Source organism: Blennius ocellaris (assembly GCF_963422515.1).
Source record: "Blennius ocellaris genome assembly, chromosome: 1".
Lineage (NCBI taxonomy): Eukaryota > Metazoa > Chordata > Actinopteri > Blenniiformes > Blenniidae > Blennius > Blennius ocellaris.
Window position 1 is genome coordinate 14,360,211 of NC_137650.1, and position 25,461 is coordinate 14,385,671.

The 25,461-nt window shown below is 38.9% G+C and overlaps 1 protein-coding gene across 2 annotated transcripts in view; it reads right to left on the bottom strand.

Annotated features, from left to right (window-relative positions):
• Positions 1-25,461, bottom strand: part of il16 (interleukin 16) — a 42,545-nt gene that overhangs the window by 14,399 nt on the left and 2,685 nt on the right. The window contains exons 2-14 of one of the 2 annotated variants that reach the window (XM_080494682.1): positions 19,599-19,845; positions 19,418-19,462; positions 19,031-19,307; positions 12,674-12,813; positions 11,973-12,090; positions 9,548-9,685; positions 9,198-9,303; positions 6,132-6,280; positions 5,675-5,785; positions 4,254-4,368; positions 3,356-3,429; positions 2,680-2,926; positions 1,831-1,948 (exon numbers count right to left, since the gene is read on the bottom strand). In XM_080494682.1, the coding sequence (XP_080350808.1) occupies positions 1,831-1,948; positions 2,680-2,926; positions 3,356-3,429; positions 4,254-4,368; positions 5,675-5,785; positions 6,132-6,280; positions 9,198-9,303; positions 9,548-9,685; positions 11,973-12,090; positions 12,674-12,813; positions 19,031-19,307; positions 19,418-19,462; positions 19,599-19,845 (1,885 nt within the window). The remainder of the gene's footprint in view (positions 1-1,830; positions 1,949-2,679; positions 2,927-3,355; positions 3,430-4,253; positions 4,369-5,674; positions 5,786-6,131; positions 6,281-9,197; positions 9,304-9,547; positions 9,686-11,972; positions 12,091-12,673; positions 12,814-19,030; positions 19,308-19,417; positions 19,463-19,598; positions 19,846-25,461) is intronic. The other variant, XM_080494683.1, reaches the window with a different exon arrangement.

The window sequence follows — 25,461 nt, forward strand, 5'->3', positions numbered from 1 at the left end:
TCATTATTTTCTAAAAATAACACTCTGCCCACATTCAGACACATTCAAACAGTTATTATTATTATTATTATTATTATTATTATTATTATTATTATTATTATTATTATTATTATTGTTATTATTTGCCTGTTTAAAATGTGGTAAATTAGTGAACATGTCCACAGCCATGCAGTTGTATTGCAACTTATAGAGATATTATTGATATAATTTAATAATGAATATTAATTAAATACTGTATATTAAACACCTGGGAGATTACTGCTATGAGAGGATGGCTCAAACTACTTCACAGAACAGACATGTTCAGTAACCTTTTATCCTACTTTTTCCTGTTTGGAGTGTGAGAGGTGACCTCAGTTAACTCACAGATTGAAATTAAAAGGTGTATTATCTATATATATTAATGCTGTCAAAAATAACTTTTATTTAAATATTTCATTTGAAACGTTTAACTCATTGAAAAAAAGTTTATTGAAATTAAGGCAACATGTTTACTTAATTGTTGTTTTTTTTACTCCCTTACTGGAGCAGCAGCATGTGCAGCATTTATGGGAGCAGCACCTTGACTCCAGAGCAGCACAATACTGAGTGGATTAATATTAAGGCAGTAGGTTTCACTTTCAAAGTTACCTGATGGCTGATTGAGTCATTAGTTTTACTTTGTAAAGCCAAATTTAACCACCACAGAAGTAATTCTGCCGCTAAACAGCAGGTTGCCATGTTGGCTGACAAGCAGCCACCAAACTGCTAAAGCTGGAGGAAATACTAGCAGGTAAAATATGAATTTATCATTTTACCTGGCTTTCCTGTATTGTGTGTGTGTGTGTGTGTGTGTGTGTGTGTGTGTGTGTGTGTGTGTGTGTGTGTGTGTGTGTGTGTGTGTGTGTGTGTGTGTGTGTGTTGTGGTCCTGCACTCTAACAAAAGCCAGACTTATGTTAGATGTTTATGAATTCATTAATTGATGTTTTTATTATTTTGCTGAACTTGGAGAGAAACAGTTTTACAGAAAGCTAAAGGGATGTTATAAAAAATAGTCTTTGAATTTAAATATAGTCTCTGCGTGTTGAGTCGACATTAATTCTGTGGTTTTCCCTGAATAAATATCCATTACAAGCTTCAGTCTTAAGTAGAAAAATAATGCGTTACAGTACATTTAAACAAGGTGAGTGTATTAAATTCCAATCTTTTCACCAGGAGGAATGAAGAGAGCTAAGCATGCATTCAATTCACAATGAATCTGAATAAACAAAGAATTAAACAGGTTGCCCTCCTCTGAACTGTTTGCAGCTTCTTCAGCTCATTTTGAGCAACATTTGATCAGATCATGGGGAAATGATCAAAATGACATCAGACTAAACTCTGAACAAGCTGACGTAAGAGTAACAAGAGAAACAAAGGAGGCGCTCAGATGCATAAAATTCAGTCAGAATGGTATTAATTTGTCATGCAATAGCAAATGCACAACAGAGATCCACTATGTAATCTGACACTTTTCTATCAGAACCAGTTTTAAATTACTTCTGCAGCAGTTTGACCACATTTGATAGAAATGGACGACCCATCACTGGAAACGCCTCACAAGAGCTGCAGGTCTGCAGAGATAAACTGTTGGAGAATACAACAAATTATAGTTCAAATGGTTTTAATGGAAGTTAACCAACAAGAAACATACTGCTCCTGTGTGATGTTTCCATTGGCTGAGGCAGAAGGTCAGAATGAGCTCAGATAAACATGTTTAGTAAGATATAAACAAAATTATGATAACTTTCCACCTTAAACTAAATAAATGTAAGAGAACCCTGCAACATGTCTGTTCATTGTTCCCTCACCGGAGTCGACCGTCCATGTGTGCCACAGATCCAGGAGAGAGGGTGTGGATGTAGATCCCTGGACATCCGTCTCCAGAGGGAACACAGCACAGTCCGATACCCAGACCCACACCCGCCTCTGGGAGAACACACACACAATGTTTCCATGAAAACCACCATCACAAAAAGCATTTGCATTAACAGCCCCCCCCATCCCCCAACCTGCCTTAAGCAATGAGTCTCCACTCATGCAGACAATGGTGTGGTAATTCTAGCTTTGTGATGAAGTGATGAATTCAATAGGAAGCTGCATTTTTATCTTACCCGATTTGATCCTGATTGTTTTAATTGTCTTTATTCTATCGTGTTTGTCTTGTTTTATTCATTCTTTGAGCCTTGAAAAGCTTCTATGCATAAAATCTATTATTGCGTCTTGAAGAGGAAATACAGTGCTGTGACTTTTGTTTACAATTCGGCAAACTATTTTTGCAAAAATTGCAAAACACCGCGAAAAGTCGGCCAGTCCGGGAAGGTGCGATTTTGGTGAAAAGCACAAAATGGAGGGAATACTAGTCAGCAGCAAGCAGCAGGCACACAAACTGTCATCACAAATGTTGCAGCAACTATAATTTTTTCAATCGACTCACGCATGTTCAGAAGCAGTGGTCGTGTAAACGGGGCCTCAGTGAATTGTTTGTGAACTTCAACATAAAATGAAAATGAAAACACAAGTAGAGAAATGGCCCGCTGAAGAACCAAATGGCTGAAGACGCCTTCATCGACACATCAAAATAGAATCCTTCTGAATGAAAGCGACATTGTGTTGGTCCATGTCCTGGGTGTTGGAACCAGTCCCCTGAGACGGCTCACCTTTCTGCAGGCAGATCTCCATCACCACGCGGTCTCCGGGCTTTGCCAGCTGACCCGGGATGTTCACCCTGTTGTTGCACGCATTCAGGTAGTTGTAGTCTCCCATGTCGGCGCTGATCCGAACCATCGCTGTGGTGGAGCTGAGCGAGCGCGACCTGCACAGCGGGGCCGCCTGGGACTGGCCGCACAGGGCCCCCACTCGCAGGCTGGTTCTCACCACCAGGGTCAGGAGGCCCTTCTTGATCTGCTGCGTGAAAACGATTCAAAACAGATATAGAATCCAATATATTTCATCCAAAAATGATTTTTGATAATATCACATTCCATGAGTAAAGCCTTTGCCAATTTCTATCTATTAATATGTTGCCAACATACACGTTTATGTATGCATTTATTGATAATAGACCTTCCAGACACATTTCACATCTCATTCCTGTCATCATTAGACATCTACGCCAACTCAAAAGAGAACCAAAACAACTTCCATTCACAGCTTTGTTGTTCTGCCAAACATTGTTCGTCAAGTTTGGAATTCTCCAGCCAAATGACTGAAAAATGCTTTCCTCTTTGGCCATCTATAAAGCTAAACTATTTATTTCCCGTCCAAATGGTATGCCACTGACATACACTCTGAACCAGGTGGAAAAACAGTTACTGTGTACAGTCGTTTTCTTACTTTGAACTTGTGCAAAGCTTCATCGTGAGTCAGACCGTGAAGGGATTCTCCATTCAGCTCCAAGACCTCATCACCTGCACAGACAAAAAAAACCCCACAAGGTCTGAAAAGGGTTGTAGTGGAAAAATGACAAGCCTTTAGAAAGAAAAATGTATGTACTTCAAAAAATAGTAGGCTTATGTGCTGCTGTTGTTTCCATACATATTGCAAAGTGGCTGTATGGAGGATTTTTAATGTATATGAGAGTGGATAAAAATAGTCTATCTATGAAAGTTTCCTGGTTTGAAAACAAACAGTACCAGTGACCCAATTCAGTGGATTGTTCTATGCAAAATTCTATAGAGAAGTCAATATTTCATAAAATTAGAGAAACTAAAAGTTTTCAAGTGAAAACAGAAATGTTTTGTTGTATTGGGTATTGGGTATCTGTTTGAAAGACAACGGTGCTCAGAGTTACCGAAAATGCAACTCTTTGGAAATGCTCCAACTCCACCTCCATGGAAACAGGGGAAATTGCATTTTTTTCTGAAATGCTGCTACTGCACACGTAGTAAATAGATCTGCACATGCTCAGCAGCTGGACAACATCAATAATGTTTCCTCCAGAGTGTCGTGTCTCCCAGTCAAAATTATTTGGGGACTTGGTGGTTGTATAGTGAACGGTCACCATAATAACAATCCAACATGGTCGTCTGTCCATACGAATGTTCACGTACTTGCGATTGTTAATGTTACAAAACAACCAACAGCGACCCCCGAGTGGCCTGACATGAAAACCACATTGTTTTTAGAGATTCAGACATCGTTTTCAAAATGTTGTAGTGCAAACACCTAATGTTTCCGAAACAAAACAAAAAGGTGCAAACGTCGTGTAAACGAAGCCTGAGTTCTCCCTCACCCTCTTGCAGCCGCCCGTCAGCAGCAGCTGCTCCTGCAGGGAAAATGGTCTTGACGTAGATCCCCATCGGTCCGTACAGGCTGTCCTTCCCTCCAACGATACTGAAGCCCAAACCCTGGAGACAGCAGCACATTGCCCACGTGTAATTACAATAAATAAATAAATAATAATTACTGAATAAAATAAATCAATTGAAAATCATACTTGGGCAAGAACACTGAAAATAAATGGACTTCTTGAAGCCATATTTAGCCTTTTTTCCAATTATAGGAACTTTCTGATGTTTTATTTTTCTTTAACTGTTAAATATATTAAAGACAAACAATACAGAACACATTAATATTTGTGAAATAACTGACACTAGCACCAGTGTGAAACAGCATGAGACAACTGGATTTTGAAAGCTTTTTTTAACCACATCCAATTAGTATTGAAGTCTTTTTAGTGTCAAAAGTGATTGTTTGCGCGTGCTGCGACCGAAGTGCAGAAAGCTATATCTGTGTGTTAGCTCATTGAGGGAAAAGCAATCTGTCCAGAGAATATTGATGGGTAAAAGCTGATAAGATCCTCCCTCATCTAGCTTCAGCTCAATAATCCATTAGCAGTGACATATAGTAAACAGGCAGTGTGAAAAGATTAAAAGTTTTGTGGTTGAAGTTGAACTCGGTTCAATGTGCATTCTTGAATATCCAAGTCAAACTCCACACATCAGTTTTCTGAAACGCTGCTTCAGAACATGCCCAACACGGTTGTAGTAAAGTTCTGCCTATGCCCAACAACAGTTCATTCATAACAATGACTGCAGTGTGTGCTGTTCACTCTTGAATTTCACACATCTTTCCAATAAAGTGAACATTTACTACACCATCATCTGGATCATGTGGGGACACGTTTTCTTTTGTCACATGCTGACTGCACCAAAACAGTGACGAAAGACAGTTTAACAGCGTACTGTTCTCTGAACGCATAGATAGTTGGTTTTATCACATAAGAGCAGCATCCACTAGTCGTCCGACAAGAAAACTACACTGTCTTCATTGTTTCTGCCTTTCTATTGTATGGAAACTGACGTGTTTTTCCAAAACATTGTCATCTTGATGCAAACAAACGATTTTCACTTGAAACTTTGTCATGTAAATGAGGCCTGAGTCACCTACTCAGATCTCAAAAAGGTGACAACCCTTCTTTGGTTTACTTGAAGCTCCAACGAACCCATTGAACCTTTTGCCAGGCTTAACTTGGACATGTCAACGTGCAGTAGCATCTCGAGCTTTACGCTGTGCCCAGTGGTCTGAGAATGTAGGGCCTCACTATTTGGCAGTAAACATGGGGTAAATGGTCTTTCAAAAAGTTCACCTGAAGGAATTTAATGATTTCGAGCAGTTATTGCTGGAGTGGTGGGAATGGTATATCGTTCCTACCTTTCCATGGCCCTTCATCAGCACGATATTACAGATGATGAAGGCTTGCACATTGTTGCAGGAGTTGACCAGCTGAGCCGAGCTGAGAGAGCGAGAAGGACGATGCACAGGCTGTAACACACACATACACACATATTCACTCTACATCTTCCTCTGTTGAAGGTTGTTTTCAGGGATTCAGAAGCTCTGGTCCTTGTGGTAGTGACGCCCAGCTGATGCAAATGATTTGTGCACAAAAAACCCCAAAACGAAACAACCTTTCCTACTGATTCACCCATCAGCCACTGTGCCTCACACATTTGCTCCAGTTAGTCTATAGGAAGGAAAAGTGATACCTGGTTTTCTGCAAGACAATTTGATTCCAAACTAAACCGATCAGGAATGAGCAGCGAGGGGGAACTCGTAAGAATTAATGCCTCAACAATAGGTTTTTGATACTGGAATCCTCTTCAGATACCTGTGTTGTGGACTGAGGGAACTCCAGCTGCTGGGACAGAGACTTCCTGTTTCCATACAGTCCGCCATTCCTATGAGGATGACTGCTGTAAAGATCTGGGGTCTTCATGATGATGCTGTCCAGATCCCCAATCCAGTAGGGATGGACACCTAGGTGTGAATACAGCATTATCAGCACCAGCCAGTCAGATTTATTTTCACTCTGCTGTTATGTTGGAGAATTGTAAATAGAAGAAGAATTTTAGCAATTCCTTTATGCTGGCGATCTACTATTGTATTTCCTACATACTCACCTCTTTATAGCAAAATGATTACACTTTAAATATTTGCTTATTTTGTGCTTCATCATGTTAGAACTGATGTCTTTATAGTAACGGTAATGAAAGGGTCATCTTTGATGTAAATAACTGTTGTTGTGCTGTTATGGTAAGAACAAACAAAATTGCAACGATCAGCCAACTGTAGTATTGCAGCTATATAGTAACTACCGTTTAGCTTTAAGCTTTCAGAGAAGTCAAACACAATTGTGTTGACTTCGTTATGTTGTAAATGTAAAAAACATAAACTGGACTCCACTATCAAATATTCACATTGCTGCTCGAGAAAGTAGTTAAAACTTGATTTTTATGATTCTAAGATGAGCTTATAGAAGAAGTTCAGTAAACCTAAAGAGAAATCGGTGTTTTGAGCCACGTCAGGAACTAGTTTGACTTGTAAAAACATCAAATATTTCCCATTTTCTACTGATGTGAACCATTCCTCACAAAGTATTCTGAAGGCTTCCCATGAAGAAGTGTTGATCCGTATCAGACTTAAATAGCTACCAGACATCGTGGTCACAAATGGAGACCATCGGGACTATGGCTACTCTCCCAGATAGTGAGCGCACGGCTGAGTTCACTCCAGACGAAGAACGCTTGTGAAGCAAAACGAAATATGCCTGGCGTTAAAGGCACTGCAGAATAAACTTTGAAAAAATTCAAAGTATTTAACATTTAAAGTGGCCAACACAGGGAATTGCTGCTTTGTATAGACAATATCCTCACAAAACATGAGACATTTATCAAAGAGTCAAGAGTTTATCATCACAAATTACTTTAAGAAAACACATCTGCTTTACCTGAATGCTGCAAAAAGAGAAAATCATTCAAAGTCATTCAACTAAGCAATTAGACATCAAATATGTACAGTGAAAAGGGGGTATGTAGACATATACTTAAAAGTATCAATAATATCTAAATATAAAATGTACAGAATAGATAAAATACCAATGAATTAGCTCTTAATAGGGGTACTACAACTGGCTCAGATAGTATTGGAATTCTTTGGCTTATTTTGTACTAGAAACTGTGTTTTATGCAGTGACGATTGGTGTTTTTTTAATTTGGGATTTCTAAGGAAACCTTAATGTCCTCTCATTGCCCAGCACTAGTTTTGTTTGATTGGTCATTTCAGGATGATAAAAGGTTAAATTAATTATTCTAACTTAATCAAAATGAATGAAACTAAAGTGATAATTGCTGCCTTGCATTAAGAATTATTTAATACGGAACCTCTTCCATTCCCCTTCATACAAGTGAGATGGTGAATGTACATTTCTCACATTTCCCACAAGCCGTTGTGGTTTCCCGGTGTAAAGAAGATGTCAGTGCTGAGCCTCCCACATCCCAGAAGACAACAAACTTCATTAGAAACATATTTTCTTTCACACTGTCTCTCTCTTACATCAGTCATTGCTTCACAGGCTGAAAGTGGACGGAGCTGCAGCCTCAAACCTCTGATGCAGCACAGACAGACTTCTCTACGTTGATTTCCACATCAGTATCATACAAATGAAGTATTTTACAAATGGAATGCCCAATTTTATTTCAATTAAACCTGAGAAGTTGATGATTTACTTGCGTTATATTTTATAAAGTGGCAGATCAAGGTTCACAGAGTAGCCTCTAAGTTTACAGTATTGCCAGCTGCATTTATATGTCATTGTCTTTTTTTTTTTTACAGTGCAGTAAAATGTTTTTGTTTATTATATTTAGTATTCTTGACAGGTTTACTAAAGGCTAACAGGGTAAATAGCTTTAAGTTTACAATATTGCAACTGTGTTTGCATTTTGCTGAGGTTAATTTTACCCTAAGAAAGAACTATTATATTTTAAAGTATCATTTGGAAGACAGTATGGTAGAAACTTCAGGTTTTGTATTTTTATCTTGCTTATTATTTGGTATGTCTTGCACTGTGAGTATCATTAAAATCATCACTTAAAATGTTATTTATCTATCCTCATAAAGTGTACATTATTTTTTTAATGCCTTTCTTAATTCGCTTTGTTTTCATAATCTTCATAAATTAGGATTTAGATTCTTAATCACCTTATGTTAATGTATTCTCTTTAATTCCTTGCAAAGCTCTGTGAATGGCTTTGTATCTGAATGATGCTATATAAATAATCTCTCCTTGCCTTCCTCTGTGTTTTCTTTGTTAAAATGAGCAAAAAGACTAATTTACCTAGTATATTGCAATTGTGATCATGATCTGGTCTGTTAAAATTGCAATTATACATTTTTATTACATCATGCAGCACAAATAACTTCCACTAAAGTTAATACTAATCAAACTTTTGATAGCTTTACAGAAAAATTAAGGTAAAAGGTCAATATTTTTGTTATCGTTGAATATGTCATAAACAATTGTTTTTATTTTCTATCATGTTCACTACTACAGGCTTTCCTAACTTCCTAACTTTTCTCTGAGTAACTGCGTTTTTACTGCTTCTTTACGCTGACAACCTTCTATTGTATTTTCTGGACACGAACCTTTTCATAGCAATGATTGCATTATAGTCATTTGCTCCTTCTTATAAAATGAAAACTGCATGTCACCATAGTGCAAAACTGATATTTGGGTATGATTAAAATCAGCAAATAAATGATCTATGTGCAACACGCTTTGTGTAGCAATACAGCAATATTGTGTTGAAAAATGTCAAAATTCCGACACTGTTGAGTTAATGTTTATCTTGGCAGATGAAAATGGGTCATTTCAGTGTTGATCTTGTTTGACACTCACTGGTTGAATTGGATCGTGTTCTGTCACTCTCCGTCTGGTCTGTCGGACTTTGATCGGCCTTTTCTGCATCCCAACATCTCTCCTCATTCACCTCTGGGATTGGTAACTGTGCAGTGAGACACACAGGGAAGAGTTCCTGGGACTTTAAAAGGTATTACTACAAAGCATACCTCAACATTATACCATGTTTTTGCTTTAAAATTTAACGTTTAATGTTTTACATCGTAAAGACCTTTTTGAGAGGCAGAACCAGAATCGGGGTAAACAGATTTATGTGCATTGAAAGAACTACAATACAAATTCATATTTTTTTTTGTAGAAAGTGTCACGTGATCCTAAACTGTCGTTACCTTCAGGTGATTGTTATTGGCCAAGACTTCTTCATCAGTATATCCAGAGAGAGATGGAGGGGGGCAGAAAAGAGCTGGATGCTGAGGGCTCGTAGTCATGCTGTTTGGATGAAGATTATCGTCACATGAGGAGATGTCCTAAAATAAAATTAAAAAACAACAACACAAGCACAGAAAATATTAGAAAAGGTTCATATCATCCTTCACGTCTCATTTCTGCTTCTAGATTACAAGTTCAGCACAATTGAGTGCCGTGAGTAGTATATTGTACACATATGTTGATTTATACTGCACACCACTGTAAAAAATTGATTTGTACAGTAAAACTGGGAGGTTATAACAAGATACAGTACAGTGAGTACAATACAGTTCCTCAAGATCTACATGTTTGATTATAAGTTTTATGTATAATGGTACTGAATCCCTAGTTTATAATTGAAATAAAGCTCATTCATTCATCCAGTAACATTGTATTGTATTCTATTGTGGCATATATATATATGGCATATATAATAATCAAATTCAGTAAAACGGCACAGGTTAACGTCTGAAATCAGTCCTGTTCAGCTTCTAGGGTGAGCAAACGAGCAGACGTTGCTGTGTGTCTTTTGTAATGCATGCAGGCCTTCATTATAATATAATACTTACAACTGTTAACAGTTTCATTCTTACGGAGAGCTATTTCGAGTTGAGAAAAAGAAGAAAATGAATCCGTTTTGACAGCAGTCAGCTGAGCCTCCACGTCACATGCTACACATTCTTTCCTCCAGCTTTTTCTTTTCTTCTGCTTTCTACTATTCACGTTTCCACTGGCTCTTCAAAGGGACTCAAATAGGCTTGGCACAATGATAAGGTGTCTCATTCGCTCGCACAGCAAGTAAAATACTCAAATCGGGAAGAAGAAAAAAAGCTCGGGCTCTTTGAAGCACAGCGAGCTTCACAATGCCACATGTACGGCAGAGTGAGATTGATAATAATGAACATGTGTGACTGAACCTGCAACATGAGAGGAGGATGGGAGTAGCGTGTAATAATGAGATTTTTCTAACTTTCCACAGCTGTAGAAACTAATCAAACCTTTTCTTGTTCCCTCTTCAACAGTGACGTCAGAAACTCTTCTTCACGTGGAAAGAGTCGCTGTTATTGTAATGTTTCTTCATAAATTCCACAAGTGCCTTGCAGCTGACAAATGGGATTTTACTTTACTGATTCAATATTTTTGTTGACTTCTAAATACTTTCAATCCCTTTTCGGTTACTGAACTCCGAGTGTGTGTGTGTGTGTGTGTGTGTGCGTGTGCGTGTGCGTGTGCGTGTGCGTGCGTGCGTGCGTGCGTGCGTGTGTGGGACGATTGAGAATGTGACTGCGTCGTGCTGAGAATGTCACACCCACACTGAAATAATTGCTGTTATTTTCAGCCTCAGAAATCTCCACACAGAAAAACCTTCATCTACAAAGTTCATTTTTAGTATTTAACTTCTAAAATGGTGATTCCCAACCATTTGGGCTTGGATGGTCGGTGTAACTTAAGTTAATGCTACTTATAATAGAGGGATAATGGAGTCCATCCAGTAAAGATTTCAGAGATGTGAGATGAGAGTGATCACACAGTATCAGACAAGTGGTCTTAATAATATGGATGATCCCTTCATTTGAATTGTGTTATTTTACATGACCAAATTACACAAAGGCAGTTTGCTGTGGCTTGTTGAAACTGGGATTATGTGAAAAGGTTTACATTTTGGATCCAGTGGGTCAAGTAGAGAATCTGCTAAATCATTTGAATAATAAAATAAATAAAAGACAGGAGGCAGCCACTTAGACTCTCCTGGCAGTTTAGAAATTAAATTAAAACTTTTCCGCTCTTCGATCATTTAAACGTTGAGTAATTTAACTTGTGGTAGTTTGTTGGCTGTTTCTTGTACTTTATGAGTTTAAGATGCTGCAATTATATGAATAAAGTTCTTGAACTGTAGCTAGAACAGTTCCATTGTGCATGAATCAGTCATTTAATAGAGATCATTGTGTTTAAACTTTGTACCAGTTCAGAAAGAAGTTTGTATTAATTACCTTTTTTAAGGTAATCGACAAACAATATGAACGTCTGCTGCTTTACTTTCTTCATAATCTATGACAACTTGTTTTGTCTCCAGCTTTAGTCATCCGCCATTTGGTGTGTAATGCTGATTCAAGTACATACTGCGCGTGTTGCCGTGTCAGATTGTTCAAAATAATATTGTGGAAAAATAGACTACATGAATGTAGTATGGAAATAAAATCAATTTACTGTCATATTTCCTGCAGAAGACCAGAACATTTCAAACTTGTAAGATGGAAAAATGTGTTTTAAAACTTTTATTTTATTGGACTGATCATAGTTTAAAGAGTAAAGGAAAAGGAGATAAATGTGTGATGTGGACTTTACCTCATTATAACTTCTAATGTGAGAACTTCTCACACCGTCCTCGTCAATCCAAGCACAACTGCTTAAAATCTGCCCGTTAAAGGGCGCCATCTTGTCTGGACTCAGGAAGCTGCAGTGTCTGAGGAGAAAACATAAAAACTGTAATATCCACACATTTTACACAAGTTTTTCAAAAAAGTCCCTCTTTAAACTAGTAAAAGTGATAAAGAATTACGTGTATACATGTATATATCTATATCTCTCTCTCTCTCTCTATATATATATATATATATATATATATATATATATATATATATGAGGTAAGTGTTCTCAGCTTTTCTGTAGATATCTTGTAAACGGACAACCAAAACAACAGTTCACCATTTTCACTTGAGGATGTAAACAGGGCCCATTTGTCCACAGAAAATTAATTTAGACCATGCAAAGTTAACGCTGCACGTCTGCATGCATGAACCCAACGTGTGACGACTCGCATTATCGCCGGTTCTACTGCTGTGCTGGGAATGAATGTCTGTCCAGCTGCATGCAGAATGAATTACCACTTAATCAGCATTGATAGAATGTTTTTTTCCTCTGCTGCTGCACACTTCCCTTTGGCCTAATCGGATGATTTTTATACATCTGCTGCAGTGTACCTTTCAGTTTTTCAAGGACGTTACAGGAAGTGCAGCACTTAGAGTTGTGGTAATGTGCTTTATTACCTGTGCAGGTTCCCTCCGTTTCTCCCTGGCTCCACATTAGTGTCTTTGTCCTCCGTCTGGACGCTGTTATCAGCCATTTGTGGTCCACGTACCTCGTCTGTGGGCGCTGTGGCTACACACATCCTCCAGATACTGCTCTCCTACACAAACAGGCATAAAACCCACATATGCACACGGTGAATAGACATAAAGAGGGCTTCTATACTTGGATGTAGAAGGCAATCTTTACGAGGATATCACAACCTGGTGGAGGTGAGAGCCACTGAAAAAGAAAACAGGGAGTTTTTATTGCTGTATGAACTCGGCCACAGTGTGTGGAGGCTGCATGTTTGAGGCCATGTTCTATTTCTGTAGGATGGCAACTGAGGAGCAACTGACTCCATAATGAGAGGTTTTCTTTATGCCAATCATAAAATGCAGAATCCACTTCCATAAAGGCAACATGTCAACATATGAAACAAATATATTTGGTGATTGAGGAGCTTGAATATCTGAATGTTTTTCTAGAAAGTTTTTTTTTTTTTTTTTTTTTATAGAAACATGGCTTGATTAGACTTTTTCAAAAGACTTTATTCATAAATCTGTATTTGACTGTAAAGGGTTTAGCCGCGATTCTTAAAGCCAGGAGGGTATGTCAGTGATATTGCCTCTGTCCTGTCGGTGATTAAGAGTGATTGATGTTCAACCTGGTATGAATTAGCCCCAGAGGGAAAAAAAAAAAAAAGTACCCTATTAAATTACCGTTGAGCTCACTTTCGGTCAGGGTTGTTTAGCAGTCTGGGCTGGAGTCCATAAAGTGGTATAGCTTAGCTGTAAAGTTCTCACTGACACTGGCATGACATTTGTTGGCGGGTTGTCAGTCGAGAGAGCAGCTCCGCTCATTGTGTCATTAATGATACATGAAGAGCTGGAAGTGTGTCAGTGTTCATCATTTACGTTCAGACTGAAAGGCATCAAAAGCTTCTGGACGTTTTGAAATGCTGTCCTGGTAGCCATCCTCTCAGGATGAGCTGCAGCAAACTGGTTTTAAGTTTCCAATATGTATGCTTCTGAAATTCATAGACAACGTTTCAAGACATAATCAAGGTGAGGGGGAGTAAAAATAACGTAATGCCTTCTTCCTCTTAAAAAGGAGTTGTCCTCTCTGTCTCAAGTGGAATTTCTCTGTAATTGTTCCTTGGAATGACGGCGTTGTATTAGTTTAATTGAACTGAATTACAAACAAAATAATGCAAATTGCACAGTATTTCCATCCCAATGTGGGTGAGGCTTCCCTCTCAGTGAAGATTCTGCTCCAGTAAGTGTTACTAATTTCAGTCCAGTTCTGTTTAAAGGCCCTGCATGCTCTGGTGGAGTTGATTGTAAGAGATTGAGATTGTGGTCAGGCACATTGCTATCTTGAATCCACATCAATTAAAACCCAGCCTTGAGTGAAATAAGCAGTGTTTTCTTCTTTTAAACCTTTAAAAGCCCCAAGAGCAGACGCTTGTTACCTGTAATAGGAAAAGTGTCTGCTACTTCCATTTTCATGGTGTGAGTCTTGAGTGTATTACTTTGGTTTCGCTCTCTTGGCATGAGAATTAAGTCCTCTGTTAGATTTTTGACTAATATTTTCTCTTTGTGGTTTTTCTGGTCTGATGGTGAAGGAGCGTTCATCGCCTGCAGGAGGATCATTAGGGGCTACACTCAGAGCAGAGGCATCCACATTCCCATCCCTCCTGTGAGCTTGGTCTCATAAAGAAGTTTCTCTTAGCTACTCGATAACCTTTATCATTTTCCATTTATGTAGGGTGAACTATGAGACAGCCCAGCCCTGTTTGACATCAGCAGAATGTGCTGCGAGATCGAGCTGCAGAAACGGTGCAGCTCAACAGGCCCCGTCTTTGTGTGAGCGTTTGACATTCAGACCAGCAACGGCTCTTAATCTACCAACAACACCAACACGGGGCATGTGATTATCATTTCATTCAGAGCAAAAACACTCCTCACAGTGTCCCCGGACTGCTGGTAGCATGTGGATCACCATGCCAGAAGACACAATTCGGAAATACACTAAACTGTTGACTGTATAAGGTTTTGTTTGGATAAACTGGTAGAAGGGGCTTTTTTTTTTTTTTTTATTATAAAACCGAATTTCAGCCTCATAAAACATAGATACACATACTGAACAGCACATTTTTCCTGGATGTGGACTGTCATTAAGATTCAAAATCAATTCAGGTGTCCACATGAGTATGAATTATGACATTATTGACACTATCCCCCAGCTGTTGCATTGCATCCTCTGGGGGAATATATACACATTATGTAAATCAGTTGGCAGAATGTTTTATTTTGCAGAGTAAGCAGCATGGATTTGCGTGTTCTTCTCCTGCCTTTTTCCCATAATCCAAAGGCATTCTTGTTTGGGTAATCGGTGGTTTGAAATTTGGTGTAAATCCATGTACTCAGGCGTTTCATGCTTTGTCCAGGTTTATAAATCTTTCCCAGGAGTAGCTCTGATTTTGGCACACTGATGGTGGAAGTATTCCCCATTCCTTCATGTCCATCCTGTGTTTAAATATACTGTAAATATGCAACAGAAGATTTCTTCTAGTTAAATACTTTTTGGACAGTAAATGTGCCTTCAGTTGAGCTTGACAAACATTTTCACTTGCAATTTAACTATTTGCTTTTCTAAGAATGTGGCTGAGAAAACCTAATCTGTTCTCTTCAGCTACATCAACCTGAATAGTTCATAAGTGTTTTAGGTCACGACAAAGTTTTGATTGCATTTTGATTGTCTGCTTACACAACAACGGTGCTCGGAGTCACTGAAAACACAACTTCTAAAAATCCCTCCCAACACCTGCGCACCCCAGCAGTAGTGAATAGTTCTTCTGCACATGCACGAATAGATGGTCAATAACAACAACATTTCCTCCAGAGTGTCATAACTCCCAGTCCATATTCTCGGGAGAATTAGCATTAATATAGTTGAGGATCACCTGGAATGGCAAGCCAACTTTGTCGTCTGTTCATACGAATCGCCATGTACTCCCACTGTTAATGTTTATATTCATATTGTTCTCTGCTGCATGTGTTTTGTTTCATGACAAAAACAACCAACAGAACCAACTCATGCAACCTACATCATTTTCAGCGTTTCTACCATTTCTACCGTCGTCCTCAAAATGTTGCTCTGTAAACTTTTCTGAAATGAAAACACAACAACTTTGCGACTTTATTTCTTGTTATTCTCCTAAGCCAGTTGATTGAAAACGGGGTTTGTATTTGATGACTCTACAGTTCTATCAACACGGTGTGGGTCAGACTAAACAGACCCACTCATTAAGTTAATGTAACTAACCCAGATGCTGAGGGACAAACTCATCTCAGTCCATGGGAAACATAATGATTAAGCGAGGGGCAGCAGTGAGTAACAACAACACAAGAATGAAGTTATTAAAAAAATATTACTTGCATCTTTAACATGCATCTGTTTCCTTGAGAGAAAGAAAACGGTTCTGTTCACTACAATCAAGAAAATCAAATATAGCGTTTGTTCCATCAAAATAATTGTAACATTGTTTCTCTCTCATAATTTAATTGTTTATGGTTGAACACTTTCAATTCATGCTGTTGTAGCATCAAATGCAACAAACTATGCATTTCTATTCTAATTTATGCAGACACAACTTAATTCTGAGGGGGTCGCTCTGGCGCAGATGAAATTCTCGTGCTGTGAATGAACAACACAGATAGTTCACCTTGACATTGCTCTTCCTTACTTTCTGCCTCAGCGCGATAAGTTTTTCTGAAACGGGCCATTATTAAACCACGGTGAGAAGAAAAACTTTTTGCACTTTACTCTCTGTACAGAAGAAGTCTCATTTTTCATTCCATATACAGACAATATATTTTATCTTTGCCTTTACAGTACTTTAATGAAAAAAATAAGTCTGAGTGATGATGTAAAGAAGGCGGGGCTTGTCTCAGTCTACACCAGTAGGATTGAACTGTAATGGCTCCCTCACAATTAACTTCTAAATTGAACCCATTTTAGAAAAATATAGGATGTCTTTTTTTTAAATATACAATTAATTTAATTAACTGTACTATCATGGAATGAAAAAACAATAGGAGTTTCCTTCATTAATTGGGGTAAAATGCTCTACAGTCTGGATCCTGTTGATGTTGACAAAAATCTGAAAACTCACAAAAACCAGAAACTGGCAGACATCTTTTAAAAGATGTTTCTCAGGATACTGTGGGCTCCTGGGGCCCCCGAAGAGGGCCACTCACTTGTTGTCACTTTGTTGTGTCTCCCAACTGACATTTGGTCCGTTTCATCAATAGACTGCAACAAATCATCCTAATGAGCCCCCCCCCCCCCTTCTGACAACTGCTGCTGCAGTGAAACACAAAAAAATGAAGTGCAGCTATCCATCAGGTCATGCAAAAACAAAAGTATGACACACAAGGCAAATGATAGAGGAGAGTTGGGAGGGGCATCAAGGAAACAGAACTGCAAATGCAAAAGCTAAAATGACCATTTCCCAACAGTTACAAGCCGAACGACAATTGACTAAAGACGAGCAGTAAAAACTCAAGCATGCCACAACATATGGATTCACTCTTGCAGACATGGATGGTCATGAGACCAGCTGAAGCATCTGCCTCAAGAGCCTTTCAAGTGCGCTTTTAAAGCCGGCTGAACTGCTGTGTCAATTGAAATAAAAGAATTGTCTATGGCTTTTCAAACAAATATTGCACAAGGAGGACCACAGCCATTAACTCTTGTTCTTAAAAAAGCTTTGCCTTGGAAAAAGAAAGTACTTTGTAAGAGGATAGAACACAAATATCCTAGTGTGTCTCTGAAAAGCTTCAAGCAACTCCGGTCACTGAATAAAAAAAAAAGTGAAAGCTCAGTGACTTGGGGAGAAATTGTTTAACAGCAAAACATCTCGTCAGGGGACTAGGAAAGCAAAGGTCTGTCTCTGCAGACAGTGGGTCCATACAAGCAATAAACCAGAGTCATATCATTTAAATCACAGCTCATGTTGTCAGTGCTGCCCACAGTCGCAGCATCAGAAGAAGGCCTCTTACTACACAAAATCCTTGCAGTCAACTTATATATACAAACTAAAAGTCGACACAACAGTGTGATTTAGTAAAATGCCCAACGTGGTCACAAGTTCTTCTGTTCTTGGAATAACATCCCAACCAGTGTCGACAGAACATTTTGATGTCACGGCATAGTGTATAATATAAATAACCTGACATTATCAAATTGGTTCAGATTTTCTCATAATTTACATATAAATCCATTAGTTAGTCCGAAAAACCCTTTCGTGTGGTCACCTGAGAGCTGATTTCAGTCTGCACAAAATGATGGGACATTTTTAAAGCAGTCACAACCCCTTTACAAGTTGTTATTCATCAATGTACAAAATGGTGAAACAAAATAACTGAGCCATCAATCTATCCATCCATCCAGCCAGCCAGCCAGCCATCCATCCATTCATCCATTCATCCATTCATCCATTCATCCATTCATCCATTCATCCATTCATCCATCCATCCATCCATCTGTTAAACTAGCCAAGCTTTGCTGATTCATAGTCATCAATTAAACTGACAAACTTCTCCTTTGGAAGGAAATATCTGGAGAAAACCCAAGTAGCTACAGGCAGAACCTACAAACTCACTAAGACCCCAAATAAATGACAACATTTCAAATGAAATTACATTGTTTTTATGTTGTTGGTTTTTTGTAGAAAAGTTTTGCAGTTCCACTACAATGTTTTGAAAACAATGTCCACTTCCATGGGAATGGCAGAAACACTGAAAACGATGTTGTTAGCATGCCAGGCAATTGGTGCATTTGGTTATTTCTGTGATAAAACCACACATACATGCACGCAGAGAAGAGTAAGCTATAAACTTTAACAATGGGAGAACACGGACATCTGACAGTTGACCAAGTTGGATTTTTATTACTTTGACTGTCAACTATAAAACTACCAAGTCCCAGGAGAATATGGACTGGGAGTCATGAGCGTCTGGAGGAAATGTTGTCATTGTCCATGTATTCGCACATGTGCAGAAGTTCTTACTATGGTTGTGATGCGCAGTAGCTATGTTTCTCCCCGTTTCCATGGAGACGGAGTTGGTAACATTTCCAAAAAGTTGGTGTAAATGGGGCCCAAGGCACCAACGCTGATTGTGCTAGCATGAAGACAATCTGTGCAATGTGTCATTTAGCTAATTAGTTCCACCTTTGTTATTTCATGGTCCATCATTGCCATCCATAGTGACACACTGCTGGCCTGGGTTCTCAACCAATGAATGGAACAAACATCCTTGCCATCGTACCTTGATGCTGAAGGACCTCCTGACGCTCCTTTTATTCTCCCTGAGTGAGCTGGTTAGCTGCTGGTTGTCTGCCTCACTTGCTCCTCGTCTCTCCACTGGGGAGTGCACGGCCGTCCTCCACTGTCCATTCTGGGTATCCCTGTACTGAGCGTGGTCCCCTGCAATGGGTCTGGAGTTCCAGCTGGAGTCCCACGTCCCGCATGCCTCAGAAACCTCTCCAGCGTGAGTCTCCTCCGGATAGTCGTCATTAGTCTTCGAGTGACACAGGATCAGGGACCTGGAGGGATGGTGAGAAAATGAACTTCAGCCAATCTGAGACACAACAACAGCTATCAAAGCCTTACTTGTGTGCATAATATTTCGCAGCACAGAAATAGACAGAAATACCTCAAAGGGATCTTTTGTCGGAAGTCAATCAATGCAGGAAACATTCTAGAAATAAGTATTTTTGTCACCCTACGAAGGAAGTAACAGCTTTTCCCACTGATAAAATGGTAAACAACCTCACATCCTGAGTGTGGAGGCTCCTGTATAACCCTGATGGTCAGGCAGTGTGTGTTGTTGTTACCTGGAGAGCATGGCCAGCTTCTTGGAGCGGTGGTTGTGGCTGCCAGTTGGGTTCTTGCTACTGTTTTTCCCCTGCTCCCTGCGTCTCCTCTCCATCCTCCGAGCAGCCGCCGTGCTGGCTTTCCTCCTCTGGTGGGAGTATCTCTGAGGCATGGCTGTCAGTGTGTGCATGTTATGTGCGTGTGCCGGGAGCTCGGGAGTCAAGACACTCCTCCCTGCCGGCCCGAAGCCTAATGGAGAGGGACGCTCTGGAGGGCAATTAGAAAATTCAGTTAGGACAGTCTGACTGCATCTGTGTGTGTAAGTGTTCTGAGAAAAACCGCTGAGGCAACTGTGGAAGCCGGTGGAGATAAAAGAGCTTTTCTTCCTCAGCGTTGGAGGAACGCAAAAAGAAAGTTTTCACAAAAAAGTGATCAGATTGGTGTAGAGAGAACTGCAAAGAACTATGAAATTAATAGTGCAACGCACACAGACCACATCGGAGAGCTCATGTTTGTTCATGTACACACAGTCCACACCATGTGAGAAGACGTAATGATGTTCGCCACTGGTCCCATTAACGGGCCGACTGGTCTGTACGAGCGTCACACTCCAGAGAGCACTATTGGAAGACCCTCAGATGCATTATACATGCTGGTGGAGATGGCCTCTCACATCTGCCTTGAACACTTAGTAAACATTGAGCAGAGGCTCTTTAACTGATGCCCATAAGGCCTTTGGATGTCATCATCTCAGCACCTTCTGTTCCCGCTTCGTCTCCATCCCGTCTCACTGAGAGCTTCTGATCTGCAGGTGTGCCGCAACCAATAATGTATTAATGGACAATGACTTCTAAATGCAATAAAGCCAATAGCACAACCTGCCAATAATGCAATAAAATATTAAAATAAAGTCTACAACTATAATTGAGAGAGAGTACACATTATATGTACCCTCAATAAATAAATATCTAGACTATGACATCCACTATGCTTATTTTTGACAAGAGAACTGCACAAGGAATTTAAAAAAATAATCTTTTATTTCCATGGAATTAGTCTGATTTATGCATTAGTCCATTACTGACTGCAGTTATTTCATTTTCAAAGCATTTGATACACAGTCAATAATGGAACATCTTATCAGATTATTGGCAAATTGTAATTATGATATTGGCTCAAATATGTTATGACGCTGTTGGCAAGTTATTATGTCATCGGCTTTACATTTAAATTGGCCAAAATTATAACCAAATCATTACAGCCTGAATTTCTTTCAGATTCACTCTTCGTCACACCTTTTTGGATTTGAGTCAATTAACAAGTCTTGTAAATTTAAATTGACTTGTACAAAAATTGCTTAAGAACCACTTAAACAGTTAAAAGTGACGCTGCAGCTTGATTGCAACTATATTGAAGTGGTTTTGTACAGTGATTATATTTATTTACCGGTATATATATTATATAAATCTGTACCAATGATGAACACTACCAAAAGAAAGATATACCTGCATATCATCAACCTAAAGGTGGATGTCGATATGTATGATCTAGCCCAGAAATATGTAATCGGAGAAAAGAAAATATGGCGACAGTTTCAAAATACAAATGTCAAATCAGAGACCTTGAGATATTTTGTTATTTTGCACTTTCACCAGTTTCATTCAGTCGCCTTGTTCAATTTTAACCCAATGTTATTCTTTTTTACATTTGTTATCCATGTCATTGTTAAGAAATTGACATTCTGCATTTTCACAAAGAAATTTGACATGAAGAAATCAATCTGAAAGCGGAATTCCTGGTAGACCGATCAGCAAGACAATCATCCTTTTCACTTTTTGCAAAACACATGTTTGGAAGAAGAAGAAGGGAAGAGAAGAGTTAGTGGGTAAGTGGGTTTTTCAAAGCACGCATGTGAATCTAGTTTTAATGTTGTAAAATGAGCAGTAATTTTGATAAAGGCCTCCAGCAACATGTTAAATTTATTGTTTAAAAATATTAGCAAGCCTATATCAGTGAATAAAAAGCTGCAGTACAAAACATCCACACGAAGAGGCCAAGAATGTTTTGACTTTCACACAATTGAATGGCACTCCAATTGTATTATACTGTGTTTAGGAATGCATGATGAAAACTTTTTGTTAGATGATGATTTCCTTTCTCTCAAAATACTGTGTCTACACGTTAAATATATACATTTTAGGATGAGTGCTGCTAAACTTACTGATAGAGAACAATACACTTTCTTGTTACTTACTAATACATTTATCCCTGATTGTGACCATATTTGGTAACTTCTGCATTTCTTCCAAATGAATACATTGTTAGAGAAGTCTTGTTTTCTCTCATAAAGAATGATGTGCAATTTTGCAGTCTGTGTTCAAGGACGACCTGTGTCAGTACTGTTGTAACTTCTGCACTACTTTTGGTGTCCTTCATTGCAGGAAGCAGGTGGACGTTTCTCAAAACAGTTCAGCCCTTAAGAAGGCGTCTGACTTCAGAGTTCGACAAACTCCAGGACCAACATGCAAAGTCTGTACTGCGACATTGTCTCTTCTTGCAAGAATAATCTCATAAAATTGTCTTTAACTGTCTTTCACTTTTTGAAATCGTCTTCAGTCTGATTCCTGTGTTTTCTGTCTTCCTGGTGTTTTTTTACTGGGACAATTCTCCTGACATACATGTATCTTGAAGGCAATCAGACAACATATGATTATATTGTTATGTCAAATGTTGCAATAGGTGCTGATTTCATATTTATATTTATCTTTAGTCTTTCAGTCAAATATATTTTCCTACAAGTCACTTCATCTGATTGTTGCATATTACTTCACAAATACAATAAAGTATGAATAATCTTCCTTGAGCAATGTTGATACAAAACTAGTGTAAATAGTTAGTAAACTCCAGGTTTTAGGTTTTTTTTTGCTAATTAAGCAGGACAGTGGCATATGAAGACACTCTTTAAATAAATCAAGATAACAGACAAGTTTTACACTAGAAATTATGGAACATTATGGTACATTTGGTATGTACTATGTAACATAGTACCTTATTCATGAAGAGCATTTAGTTGCATTTATTTATACTTTAAAATAGTGGATATTTTCCAACAGTCAGGTGTGTGCTAGTTTAATGAATGGGGTTAAGGGTTAAAGAGACAGATTAGATCTTATAAGGAAGAACTACTGATACATCAAGTGACTCTGTGTTACATTATAAAGAGTGTTGTAAGTCTTTCTCTCTAGATTTGAGCCGCATGGATTTTAAATGGTTCAGGAATAGTACCGAAAGGCATCAAATTGAATCATGAAATGTATAATTTATTGTGTTGTTCTTGTTGTTTTTTAAACTCTTTATGATAAAATGAAGAAAAGGTTGTTTCGTCGTGATGGTCAGTAGTAATGGTGAACGGCTGGAGCTTGAAAAGTTGTAACATGAGTGACGTGTGTACAAGCCATGGAACAAGAATAAAAGTGACTCAACACATAAACAAATCAGATACAGCAGCCACATGATACTCTCACTCAATAGCGGGGTGGGAAAAATGCTCATGAATACTTTCAGATTTACTAGTTTTTATCAATAAAATCTGATCATGTACTGTGAAGGGAGCATCGTGATTTGATGCTGCTTGAGTTTTCAAGCTGTTTTGTGCAGATGATGTGCAGAGGAAATTAAGATTAAATTGTTTGTGAAATGTTTGTGGCACCAGAGAATCTCATACTGATGATTTATGGACAGCTTTGCTTCCTGAAGGCTTATACACACCATCAGGGAGGGAAATGAATTAATAAGTTGGTCAGTGTATCCTGCAACAGAACAATGGCAGCAAGCTTTGAAGTAAATGTACGACGGAGCATCTTTGAAAGAAAGTGAGAGCCCAGAACAAAGAAAACATGGCGCCCCCAGGGACCCCTCCCGTAAGCTGCACCCCTGCACCTCACCGACAGGGGGCTCCATCAACTCCGCCACACCCAGAGGAGCATACTGCTCTCTGAACTGGAGACCATCACAAGGGTTTTGGCCTGGTGCCACGGGGTGCCCAAAGAAGAGCGTCAGATATAAAACCTTGATGCAGAAAGCCCCCCATAACTGGTAGCGCTTTGCTATTTGAGAGAAAGAAAAATTGTAAAAATCCTGTGAGCAAGTAAACAAGAGGCTCAGTAATCATATACACTGCTTGTTTGACAAAAAGTTTATCATAAGCAGTGTGTCTACTTATAGAAGTACATCCTCTGAGTTAAACAATTACCAGCAGGAATTTTGTATGTTTGAGTGTGCATGTAGATGCAGGATTAATATCTTCATTCACTGATTCCTGACATGAGGACAGGAAGGGTCAAGCTTTGACATTTGATGATAATGTGCAAATTCTCCATGTTGAAGGGACGAGCCATCACACAGAAACGGTTTGTGGAAACCAATTTTCCCAATTGAGTGCTGAATAATAATGATATTTTAATATAAAGCATAACATATTTAGGTATGAGCAACTGGATCACTTTTTCTCAGTTTATCACAGAATGTATCTGGAAAACACAAATTAACTACATTTCTACATAAGTAAGTCAATAAAAACGTATTTTTTAAAACAATTTTCATACTGGGAAACACCATTTATTTAGGAAGGAATAATTTTGTGTGTTAACATCTGCTAGAACCAATCAATAATGTAATGATGGCCAATAATGTAGGAAAACTGACCATTTTAGATGTAATAAAGCCAATAATAACAGTAATTTGATTCAGGATTCCCCAGTGACAATTTAAAGGTCGATCAAACAGAGCTAAAGGGCCATGTAGCTCGGTGGGTCTTATGATGCAAGTCTGGTCTGATGCAGGAAGTTTACCCTCCTAATGTGCAACGTAATGTTAATTGAAAATGGTAAAAGTGTATTAAACTTTACACCTAAGACATACATATAAAGGGTACAGACAAGATAATTGCATAATCCAAAGAATTATGCACGTAACTATTCAAAATAACCAGAGTGGACGAGGGCGCTGTCAACTTCAGACTTGCACGTCGTTTCAACGGGGACTTCTGTTTTTGGTTTGGCTATGGTGAATGAGGCTGTGTGCTCATGTAGCTCAGCAATATCTGTTTCTGCTCAGCAGTGATGTGGCAACCTGAGTGCTGACAAATGCCTCTCTGTGATGTGAATCTCATGCAGGTGGAATATAGCAACTTCATATAATGAGTAAGGGGCGCAGCAAAGGGCTGGATTCTCACTGATGCACTGAAATAAGTATGATTATTCAAAGGCATGGGTTGCATGGAAAAAGTAGTTAATCAGGATGCAGTGGTTATTTTCATTGAGGAGTTAAAAAAATAAAATCATATGCACTGATGAATATGCTGAATGGAGTTAAAGTAGGCCAACAGATGACTATTGAATTTCAAAATATAACAAATAAATTAGTAATGAGCAACAGATTCCACTGAATGAGGGGAGAAGAAAGGCCTTTCTTCTCTGGTGAATCACTGGCTCTGACCCTGGAAGTGTGTTAGCAATTATGGCACATTAGTCTGCTGTTGTGTTGGCCTGATAGACAGGAAACACAGACATGGATCTCTCTGCTGGAGGCCTAGAAGCTCTCACAGACACCACTCCTCCTCCCTTCCCCTCTCTTCATAAACCTATACACACACTCTGCCGCTGGATGGAAGCCAGAACAGCTGGAACACTTACAGCTATGAGCTGGAAATCAAGCTTGTGTGTGTGTGTGTGTGTGTGTGTGTGTGTGTGTGTGTGTGTGTGTGTGTGTGTGTGTGTGTGTGTGTGTGTGTGTGTGTGTGTGTGTGTGTGTGTGTGTGTGTGTGTGTGTATACACACTGTTCCAATGTCTTATTCAGTTTGGACTAAACGGAGACCTGAATGA